This window comes from Odontesthes bonariensis, chromosome 18 (assembly GCF_027942865.1).
Source record: "Odontesthes bonariensis isolate fOdoBon6 chromosome 18, fOdoBon6.hap1, whole genome shotgun sequence".
Taxonomy (NCBI): Eukaryota; Metazoa; Chordata; class Actinopteri; order Atheriniformes; family Atherinopsidae; genus Odontesthes; species Odontesthes bonariensis.
Window position 1 is genome coordinate 2,051,035 of NC_134523.1, and position 12,075 is coordinate 2,063,109.

The window sequence follows — 12,075 nt, forward strand, 5'->3', positions numbered from 1 at the left end:
TACTGCATACTGCATACTTCCATACTGCATACTACATACTGCATACTGCATAATGCATACTGCATACTACATACTGCATACTGCATACTGCATACTGCATACTACATACTGCATACTGCATACTGCATACTACATACTGCATACTGCATACTGCATACTACATACTGCATACTACATACTTCCATACTGCATACTACATACTGCATACTTCCATACTGCATACTACATACTACATACTGCATACTGCATACTTCCATACTGCATACTACATACTGCATACTGCATAATGCATACTGCATACTACATACTGCATACTGCATACTGCATACTACATACTGCATACTGCATACTGCATACTACATACTGCATACTACATACTTCCATACTGCATACTACATACTGCATACTTCCATACTGCATACTACATACTACATACTGCATACTGCATACTTCCATACTGCATACTACATACTGCATACTGCATAATGCATACTGCATACTACATACTGCATACTGCATACTGCATACTACATACTGCATACTGCATACTGCATACTACATACTGCATACTACATACTTCCATACTGCATACTACATACTACATACTTCCATACTGCATACTCATCGATCAGACAGTATGCAGAGTGTTTACCCACAATGCATTTCGCTCCTGTCCGAGCCGAAATCAGCCGGCCTGAAGCTGATTTCTCTTAAGCTCTAAACTCTGTAAACTTTAGCAACATTTGAAACATTTTCAGGTGAGAAAGTAGTCGTTTAGATCCCCAACGTGTTGAAAACCTGACAAAATACCGACTGTTTACAATTTTGTTCCCAAGAATTCGGCGCTACTAAAGCTAGCCGCAGTGAGCTAACGCACTTCCTGTTATTTTCACAAAATAAAATACCCGTTGCCTTTTATCATAGGGAAAGCCATTACCATACAATTGGTGCTTTTGTTTTGAAAACAGGAAGTGAACCTACCCTCGTTGTAGCTAGCTTGACGTCACGTTACGTTGCATCTTGGGTAGTTTGAGTATGAGGAGTAACCTCATGATGCATACCCAACATTTCGGAGAATCTAGTATGCATCCGGGAACTTCTCGCTTACTCAAACTCGCATACTAACTCAAAAAGTTAGGATGTGGGAATGTTTACAGGAGCACAACGCATGTTTACAGGGTCAGGTGCCCCGGTAAAAAGGTGTTCGGTGTCCTGGGCTCACATCCTGCTGGAGAACAGAAGATTAAAGTGCCTTTAAGTGGACCGTAACTGTGTTTTTCAGGGTAACCTTCGGTTTGACAGCGACGGTGAGAGCGTTCAGATCGTCAGCCTGGACGCCGTGAACCACATCGCCGAGCTGACGGCCACCGATCCGGATGGCGTCAGTAAGAGTCTGCTGTACCGCACGGTGGCCACCGGCGGCGGCGAGGTCATCGAGAAGGGTCACTCGGAGCAGGACGCCTGCTTCGGGCGAGAAGCCTTCGCCAAGGTCAGGAGGAGGTTTCTGGTTTGATTTTTTTGGGGGGCTTTTGTGCCTTTAAAGGGATAGGAAACTTCAGAGAGACAGGAAGCAGGGGGAGCAACACGCAGCACCCCTGTTTTATTACTTATTTTATTATTTATTTATCTTTTGCTCACTTCCTTTTATTATTGTAAAAGTCTGTTGCTCACAAGCTTTTATTTTGTAAAAGTTTGTTGCTCGCAGGCTTTTATTTTGTAAAAGTCTGTTGCTCACAGGCTTTTATTATTGTAAAAGTCTGTTGCTCACAGGCTTTTATTTTGTAAAAGTCTGCTGCTCACAGGCTTTTATTATTGTAAAAGTCTGTTGCTCACAGGCTTTTATTTTGTAAAAGTCTGTTGCTCACAGGCTTTTATTTTGTAAAAGTCTGTTGCTCACAGGCTTTTATTATTGTAAAAGTCTGTTGCTCACAGGCTTTTATTATTGTAAAAGTTTGTTGCTCACAGGCTTTTATTATTGTAAAAGTCTGTTGCTCACAGGCTTTTATTTTGTAAAAGTCTGTTGCTCACAGGCTTTTATTATTGTAAAAGTCTGTTGCTCACAGGCTTTTATTTTGTAAAAGTCTGTTGCTCACAGGCTTTTATTTTGTAAAAGTCTGTTGCTCACAGGCTTTTATTTTGTAAAAGTCTGTTGCTCACTTCCTTTTATTATTGTAAAAGTCTGTTGCTCACAGGCTTTTATTTTGTAAAAGTCTGTTGCTCACAGGCTTTTATTTTGTAAAAGTCTGTTGCTCACAGGCTTTTATTTTGTAAAAGTCTGTTGCTCACAGGCTTTTATTATTGTAAAAGTCTGTTGCTCACTTCCTTTTATTATTGTAAAAGTCTGTTGCTCACAGGCTTTTATTATTGTAAAAGTCTGTTGCTCACAGGCTTTTATTTTGTAAAAGTCTGTTGCTCACAGGCTTTTATTATTGTAAAAGTCTGTTGCTCACAGGCTTTTATTTTGTAAAAGTGTGTTGCTCACAGGCTTTTATTTTGTAAAAGTCTGTTGCTCACAGGCTTTTATTATTGTAAAAGTCTGTTGCTCACAGGCTTTTATTTTGTAAAAGTCTGTTGCTCACAGGCTTTTATTATTGTAAAAGTCTGTTGCTCACAGGCTTTTATTTTGTAAAAGTCTGTTGCACGCAGGCTTTTATTTTGTAAAAGTCTGTTGCTCACAGGCTTTTATTTTGTAAAAGTCTGTTGCACGCAGGCTTTTATTTTGTAAAAGTCTGTTGCACGCAGGCTTTTATTTTGTAAAAGTCTGTTGCACGCAGGCTTTTATTTTGTAAAAGTCTGTTGCTCACAGGCTTTTATTTTGTAAAAGTCTGTTGCTCACAGGCTGAACAGTTTTTGGCATTTTTGGCTGGTTGAGTGCTTTTCGATCGATTTTCCCATTGAATTTCCCCAGGATTTTATTTAAATCCCCAGGAGAAACGCTGCTCACCTCTGTTTCCCCGCTGCAGGCGCTCTATGAGAGGCTGTTCGGCTGGATCGTGAGCCGCATCAACGGCATCATCGAGGTGAAAGACTACAACCCGGTGCTGCACGGGAAAAACACGGTGATCGGGGTGCTGGATATCTACGGCTTCGAGATCTTTGACAACAACAGGTTTGCGTTTCCTGTGTTTACGAAACCGGCTTTTTTTTAGTTCTGTAAACTTTCATCATCGGCGTTGCTCAAGCGTTTGTTTCCCGTGTTGCCGGACAGTTTCGAGCAGTTCTGCATCAACTACTGCAACGAGAAGCTGCAGCAGCTTTTCATCGAGCTGATCCTCCGCCAGGAGCAGGGCGAGTACCAGAGGGAAGGCATCACCTGGCAACACGTGAGGAAGCGACACGCAAGCAGTAACACCAGCCGGGCTCCTCCTCTTTTTTTATCAATCTTTTTATTACATTTTTCGTTCATAAACAGCAATACTTGACACATATAATGTATCTAGTTAGACTTATTAAAAGGTAGTAAGAGGTTTGTCGCTGAAAAACAAGTTAACTTAAGCCAGAACAGCTTCAATGACTGAACCTTAGTTACCCATTATCCCTTCCCACCCACTGTTCGTAGATGAAAATGTGTTTTATTTTATTTATACAGCCCTTTACAGACAGTCCTTACGGTGTGCCAAAGTGCTTTACAGCAGGTAATAAATAAAGAGAAGAAGAAGTGAAAACAAATAAAAACAATACAAGAACAGTGAAAGCAATAAAATACAACAAAATCGAATAAGATAAAATAAGATAAAAGTGTCATCATGCTACGAAATTAGCTTAAAAACCTCTTCAAATGGAAAAAAAAAAAAAGCTTGATTCATATGAAATCCGACTCAAAACAATTTGTTTTCAAGACTTTTTCATTTAACAAGATATTCCAGATGTATTGTATTAAAACAAGTCCCTATATCTGGCTGAAATGGTGCTTGTTAGGCAGTTGTGTCTTATATTAAGTGTAATGAATAGTTTTGACAAGAAATGAGACAAATACACTTGGTAAGACTTTGATTTTTTTCCAGTGAGCAGGTAATAAATAAAGAGAAGAAGAAGTAAAACAATGAAAGAACAGTGAAAGCAATACAATACAACAAAATCGAGTAAGATAAAATAAGATAAAAGTGTCATCATGCTACTGGGTATTAAAGCCATCCTAAATAAGAAGGTTTTTAGCCTGGATCTGAAGAGGCCCAGGTCAGAAATAAGACGCAGCTGGACGGGGGGCTTATTCCAGAGCCTGGGGGCAGCTTTGGGAAAAGGCTCGCTCACCCCAGGGTTTGTATTCTGACCTGGGCACTTCCAGCAGAAACTGATCTGCTGACCTCAGAGCTCTGCCAGGACTGTTAAAAGCTCAGATAAATACGACGGGGCGAGGCCGCTAAGAGCTTTAAAACCAACATTAAAAGTTTAAAATCAGTTCTGTCTGGTTCTGCCAGAGGTTTCTTCCTGTTCAAAGGGAGTCGTTTCTCTCCACAGTCGCCTCAGGCACGCTCAGGACGGGAGATTGGACTGAAAACAAAGTTTCAGTCCAATCTGTTGGTTTCCTTAGCTAGGAAATTGTTTTTGAATCGGCTCTATATGAATGAATTGGATTATTTTATGAATAATTATGATTACAATTACTTCCTACGGGCTCACCACCCGTGGGAGGGGCCATGGGGGTCGGGTGCAATGTGAGCTGGGCGGCAGCCGAAGGCAGGGACCTTGGCGGTCTGATCCTCGGCTACTGAAGCTGGCTCTTGGGACGTGGAACGTCACCTCTCTGCTGGGGAAGGAGCCTGAGCTGGTGCGCGAGGCTGAGCGGTTCCGGCTAGATATAGTCGGACTCACCTCGACGCATGGCTTGGGCTCCGGAACCAGCCTCCTCGAGAGGGGTTGGACTCTCTTCCACTCTGGAGTTGCCCGCGGTGAGAGGCGTAAAGCAGGTGTGGGCATACTTATCGCCCCCCAGCTGTGCGCCTGTACATTGGGGTTTACCCCGGTAGACGAGAGGGTAGCCTCCCTCCGCCTTAGGGTGGGGGGACGGGTCCTGACTGTTGTTTGTGCTTATGCACCGAACGGCAGTTCAGAGTACCCACCCTTTATGAAGTCCCTGGAGGAGGCACTAGAGAGTGCTCCTCCGGGAGACTCCCTCGTCCTGCTGGGGGACTTCAATGCTCACGTGGGCAATGACAGTGAGACCTGGAGGGGCGTGATTGGGAGGAACGGCCCCCCCGATCTGAATCAGAGTGGTGTTTTGTTGTTGGACTTCTGTGCTCGTCACGGATTGTCCATAACGAACACCATGTTCAGGCATAAGGGTGTCCATATGTGCACTTGGCACCAGGACACCCTAGGCCGCAGCTCGATGATCGACTTTGTAGTCGTATCATCGGACTTGCGGCCGTATGTCCTGGACACTCGGGTGAAGAGAGGGGCGGAGCTGTCAACTGATCACCACCTGGTGGTGAGTTGGCTCCGCTGGTGGGGGAGGAAGCCGGTCAGACCTGGCAGGCCCAAACGTATTGTGAGGGTCTGCTGGGAACGGCTGGCGGAATCCCCTGTAAGGAGGAGTTTCAACTCCCACCTCCGGCAGAGCTTCAGCCATGTCCCGGGGGAGGTGGGGGACATTGAGCCCGAATGGGCCATGTTCCGTGCCTCCATTGTTGAGGCGGCCGACCGGAGCTGTGGCCACAAGGTGGTCGGTGCCTGTCGTGGCGGCAATCCCCGAACCCGCTGGTGGACCCCAGTGGTGAGGGAGGCCGTCAAGCTGAAGAAGGAGTCCTATCGGGCCTTTTTGGCCAGTGGGACTCTGGAAGCAGCTGATGGGTACCGACAGGCCAAGCGGAACGCAGCCTCGGCGGTTGCTGAGGCAAAAACTCGGGCTTGGGAGGAGTTCGGGGAGGCCATGGAGAACGATTTCCGGACGGCCTCGAGGAGATTCTGGTCCACCATCCGGCGGCTCAGGGGGGGGAAGCGGTGCATCGTCAACACCGTGTATGGTGAGGGCGGGGCTCTGCTGACTTCAACTAGGGACGTCGTGAGTCGGTGGGGGGAGTACTTCGAGGGCCTCCTCAATCCTACCGACACGCCTTCCGATGAGGAAGCAGAGTTGGGGAGCTCGGACGTGGGACCTCCCATTTCTGGGGCTGAGGTTGCCGAGGTGGTCAAAAAACTCCTCGGTGGCAAGGCCCCGGGGGTGGATGAGGTCCGTCCTGAGTTCCTCAAGGCTCTGGATGTTGTGGGGCTGTCTTGGTTGACACGCCTCTGCAGCATCGCGTGGACATCGGGGGCAGTGCCTCTGGACTGGCAGATCGGGGTGGTGGTCCCCCTCTTTAAAAAGGGGGACCGGAGGGTGTGTTCCAACTATAGGGGGATCACACTCCTCAGCCTCCCTGGTAAGGTCTTTTCGGGGGTACTGGAGAGGAGGATCCGCCGGATAGTCGAATCTCGGATTCAGGAGGTGCAGTGTGGTTTTCGTCCTGGCCGTGGAACAGTGGACCAGCTCTATACCCTCCGCAGGATCCTGGAGGGTGCATGGGAGTTCGCCCAACCGGTCTACATGTGTTTTGTGGACTTGGAGAAGGCGTTCGACCGTGTCCCTCGGGGACTCTTGTGGGGGGTGCTCCGGGAGTATGGAGTGCCGGACTCCTTGATATGGGCTGTTCGGTCTCTGTATGACCGGTGTCAGAGTTTGGTCCGCATTGCCGGCAGTAAGTCGGACATGTTTCCTGTGAGGGTTGGACTCCGTCAGGGCTGCCCTTTGTCACCGATTCTGTTCATAATTTTTATGGACAGAATTTCTAGGCGCAGCCAGGGCGTTGAGGGGGTCCGGTTTGGCGACCTCAGAATCGGGTCTCTGCTTTTTGCGGACGATTTGGTTCTGTTGGCGTCGTCAGGCCGTGACCTTCAGCTCTCACTGGAGCGGTTCGCAGCCGAGTGTGAAGCGGCTGGGATGACCATCAGCACCTCCAAATCTGAGACCATGGTCTTCAGCCGGAAAAGGGTGGAATGCTCTCTTCGGGTCGGGAATGAGATCCTTCCCCAAGTGGAGGAGTTCAAGTATCTCGGGGTCTTGTTCACGAGTGAGGGACGAATGGAGCAGGAGATTGACAGACGGATTGGTGCGGCGTCTGCAGTGATGCGGGCTCTGCACCGGCCCGTCGTGGTGAAGAAGGAGCTGAGCCAGAAGGCGAAGCTCTCGATTTACCGGTCAATCTATGTTCCTACCCTCACCTATGGTCACGAGCTGTGGGTAGTGACCGAAAGAACGAGATCGCGAATACAAGCGGCCGAAATGAGTTTCCTCCGCAGGGTGTCTGGGCTCTCCCTTAGAGATAGGGTGAGAAGCTCGGTCATCCGGGAGGGGCTCGGAGTAGAACCGCTGCTCCTCCGCATCGAGAGGAGTCAGATGAGGTGGCTCGGGCATCTGGTGAGAATGCCTCCTGGACGCCTCCCCGGTGAGGTGTTCCGGGCCCGTCCCACTGGGAGGAGGCCCCGGGGAAGACCCAGGACACGTTGGAGAGACTATGTCTCTCGGCTGGCCTGGGAACGCCTCGGGGTCCCCCCAGAAGAGCTGGAGGAAGTGGCCGGGGACAGGGACGTCTGGGTCTCTTTGCTCAAGCTGCTGCCCCCGCGACCCGATCCCCGGACCAGCGGAAGATAATGGATGGATGGAATGGATGGATGGATGATTACAATTAATTGAATTCCAATTGGCTTGAGTTGGACTTTATTATTTAAGTGCCTTGAGATGACATTTGTTGTATTTGGCGCTATATAAATAAAAATTAATTGAATTGAATTTCTTATCATCCATCCTGTTTGAACCTGTTTTGAACAAATAAAGTTTGAGTTGAGAAACTGAATCTTTACCGTGACGTCAGATTAGCTCAAACTCAGACGCTGTAACGGGAGTAACGGTCGTTGTTGTGGTCACATGCAGATCGATTACTTCAACAACCAGATCATCGTGGACCTGGTGGAGCAGCCGCACAAAGGCATCATCTCCATCCTGGATGAGGCCTGCCTCAGCGTGGGGAAGGTCACGGACACGGTGTGCCTGGACAGCATGGACACCAAGCTGGCTCAGCATCCTCACTACACCTCCCGCAAGGTTAGCCCACAGCCTGGGTTCCCTTTCTGAGGCTTTCAACACGGTGTGATGCAACCGTGCGGTCGGAAACATTTAGTTTCATAAAAAGACGTTCCTCAGTGGGACCGTCGGCCTTTAACTGCTGAGCTCAGACTGAGAAACGTGGCGACTGCTGCCACCATATCCATATTATAGTAACCCTAATCCCTGATAGGGCACATTTTTCTCCACTTGGGGTGTACTTTCTCCTCTAATTTCACACTGTAGATAGTGATACTCATCATATTTGGTCCAGTTGTGCATTTCTGACTATTTTTTCGAATTTCAAACACACATCATATACAATGCAATTTTTCATTGTATATGTTTGCAACACATATGTGCCGAAGAGGTGGAAAATGTTTTCCTCCTCAGCACAGCACACAGGGACCCATCAGTCAGCGAGGATAAGCACCGAAAACCCCAAATAATCCTGAACTGTGTGTGTGCCACAGTCTAATGCTGCATTCATTATAATGGATGTCTATGGGAGCCGTTTCTGTAATCTGCCACTGCAGAAAAACTAAAAAGCTGTAAAAACTGATGTTGTAGCTCATCAATGACATATCCCAGACCTAATAACCCCCCATAGAATGTTTCACTTTGCACTGCATACATTGAACATACAGCAGTTTTTGTGTGTGTGTGTTTGAACAGAAATTGGTGTTTACCTCATATACACCGCTATTTAAAGGGTTAATTTTTTGAAAATAATTGAAAACTTGTTAGTTATGATCAGAACTGAAAGTGGAATAAAAGATTTCTGAAAACAAAAGTGGAATTAGATATTAACATTTTGGGTATCATTTTAGAAGGGGACAAAAATGTCCCTTTCAGAAATTAAGGAGCTTTTTTTTAAATCAGGCATAACAAAAAAACTTAAAAATCCCTAAAAATCAATGTTGTTGCTGATCATTGACATATCCCAGACCATAATTATCCCCGCTCAATAATTCCACTTTGCATTCTATACATTGAAAATATAGCAGTTTTTGTGTTGTTGTTTTTTACAGAAATTGGCGTTTACATCATATAAACCAGTATTTAAAGGGTTAAATTTCTGAAAATAATTAAAAACTTGGTAGTTATGATCAGAACTGAAGTGGAATGAAAGATCTACGAAAAAAAAAAGCAGAAAGAAATATTAACATATGATGTTTTTAGGTCGTTTTAAAAGGGGACAAAAATGTCCCTTTCAGAAATTAAGTAGTGTTTTAATTCAGGTATGAGGGTTAAGATCAATGCACAATAACGAGGTATGAACCAGTAAAGCTGCTGATGCAGTCTTTATAATCTGATTTGACTTGGATTTAATCTATTTAAGAACAGAAACACAAAGTTACCTGAAAACACAGGTGCAGTTTTAGCTTTCCGCCAGCAGAGGGCAGCAGAGTTTTTCTCCTGTTTTAAAACGTGCTCACGCTGGAAAATGTCTCTATATTACATGTAGAAAATATCATTTTATTTTATTTTTATTTTCCAGCTCAGCCCCACGGACAAAACGATGGACTTCCAGAAGCACTTCCGTATTCGCCACTATGCCGGAGACGTCACGTGAGTCGCTCGCTTTTTTACCGAGGCTGTGAGAACGAGGTCAGACGTGTTGGCCGTATAATCCGAGTTTGTGACGGAGCCATTCAAGAATTAGGAAACTGAAAATAATCCATTCAAAAAAAATACCAAAACATGAGCTTGTTGTGTCAGTGAAACTTATCCTGAGACTAAATGTAAATAAGTGGATCCAACATGCCAACTTTTCTTGGTAACCAATGAGAAATCCAGCTTTCTGTTTTGGTTTTGGCACCAAGTTGTTTTATTATTATGACGTGCGACCCTGTTACTGAGACACATTTAGTCTGAACAGGAAGAGAAACAGGAAGTGACATCATCAGACCGTAGAGACGAGTTCTGTTTGATATATTCTGTAAGTTTCCAGTGTTATCAGACCACTTTATTCAACTTTGTTACAGAAAGAGGAGAAATAATCAGAAACTTTCCTTCATTTTTTAATAAAACCTCGACTTCCACAGTTCATCATGTTCCAAAAACAGCTTTTTTTGGTGAGAAAACACAGATTTTTAAATATTATTATTGTATTATTCAGTATAACTCTGATTATGAACTTAATGATCAAGGATTTATTTTTCAAATCTACATTTTTCAGACTTTAATTACAGGGATGTGCCTAGAACACCTGAGAAATAGGATCAAATCTGTAAAATAAAGCAGTTGTTGAACCCTAAATTGTCATCAGGTGGTTCACAGTTACAGATTTATTGATGGAAATATAAAAAATATCTCACATGTTACAGAAAGAGGAGAAATAATCACAAACTTTTTTTGGTGAGAAAAACACAGATTTTTAAATATTATTATACTACATACTGCATACTGCATACTTCCATACTGCATACTACATACTGCATACTGCATACTACATACTCATCGATCAGACAGTATGCAGAGCGTTTACCCACAATGCATTTCGCTCCTGCCCGAGCCGAAATCAGCCGGCCTGAAGCTGATTTCCCTTAAGCTCTAAACTCTGTAAACTTTAGCAACATTTGAAACATTTTCAGGTGAGAAAGTAGTCGTTTAGATCCCCAACGTGTTGAAAACCTGACAAAATACCGGCTGTTTACCATTTTGTTCCCACGAATTCGGCGCTACTAAAGCTAGCCGCAGTGAGCAACGCACTTCCTGTTATTTTCACAAAATAAAATACCCGTTGCCTTTTATCATAGGGAAAGCCATTACGATACAATTGGTGCTTTTGTTTTGAAAACAGGAAGTGAACCTACCCTCGTTGTAGCTAGCTTGAAACTGCCGTTTTGACAGGAAATGACGATCGGCGACGTCACGTTACGTTGCATCTTGGGTAGTTTGAGTATGAGTAGTAACCTCATGATGCATACCCAACATTTAGGAGAATCTAGTATGCATCCGGGAACTTCTCGCTTACTCAAACTCACATACTAACTCAGAAAGTTGTTGCCCCTTTGGGACCCAGTTGCCCTGTTGTCATGGCGACAGTGGCGTTTCGGGGCTGGATGAGAGCGAGCCTGACAGATGGCTGTCTGTCCATCTCAGGCCCGTCTCAGCACCGTTCCCATCCCAGTGGATTCTCACTCCGGCTAAATATACCCTCCTGCCCCCTCCTGCCCCCTCCTGCCCCCTCCTGCCGCCTCCACTGTCACCAAACCACCATTATCCCGAGCTTTGACCTACTTCCCCTGCTCCTCTTTTCTCTCTCAGCCTTTTCCACCTTTCCTCCTTTGTACCCGACCTGCCTTCCTTTGCCGTCCTCACTTCTTATTCCCTGCAGCACTTTGACGAAATGTCCCACACATCGTGTCCACACATCGTGTCCCACACATCGTGTCCACACATCGTGTCCACACATCGTGTCCACACACATCGTGTCCACACACCGTGTCCAACACACCGTGTCCAACACATCGTGTCCACACATGGTGTCCACACATCGTGTCCCACACATGGTGTCCCACACATGGTGTCCACACATCGTGTCCCACACATCGTGTCCACACATCGTGTCCCACACATGGTGTCCACACATCGTGTCCACACATCGTGTCCCACACATGGTGTCCACACATCGTGTCCACACATCGTGTCCACACACATCGTGTCCACACACCGTGTCCAACACACCGTGTCCAACACATCGTGTCCACACATCGTGTCCACACATCGTGTCCCACACATGGTGTCCCACACATGGTGTCCACACATCGTGTCCCACACATGGTGTCCCACACATGGTGTCCCACACATCGTGTCCACACATCGTGTCCCACACATCGTGTCCCACACATCGTGTCCACACATCGTGTCCAACACATCGTGTCCACACATCGTGTCCCACACACCGTGTCCCACACATGGTGTCCACACATCGTGTCCCACACATGGTGTCCCACACATGGTGTCCACCACATGGTGTCCCACACATCGTG

At 46.0% G+C, this 12,075-nt stretch overlaps 1 protein-coding gene across 1 annotated transcript in view; it reads left to right on the plus strand.

The window, feature by feature from the left end:
* The window catches only part of myo1g (myosin IG), a 101,720-nt gene that overhangs the window by 26,887 nt on the left and 62,758 nt on the right, over positions 1–12,075 (plus strand). The window contains exons 7-11 of the mRNA XM_075449801.1: positions 1,283–1,489; positions 2,964–3,109; positions 3,209–3,323; positions 7,907–8,077; positions 9,579–9,649. Coding sequence (XP_075305916.1) covers positions 1,283–1,489; positions 2,964–3,109; positions 3,209–3,323; positions 7,907–8,077; positions 9,579–9,649 — 710 coding nt within the window. The remainder of the gene's footprint in view (positions 1–1,282; positions 1,490–2,963; positions 3,110–3,208; positions 3,324–7,906; positions 8,078–9,578; positions 9,650–12,075) is intronic.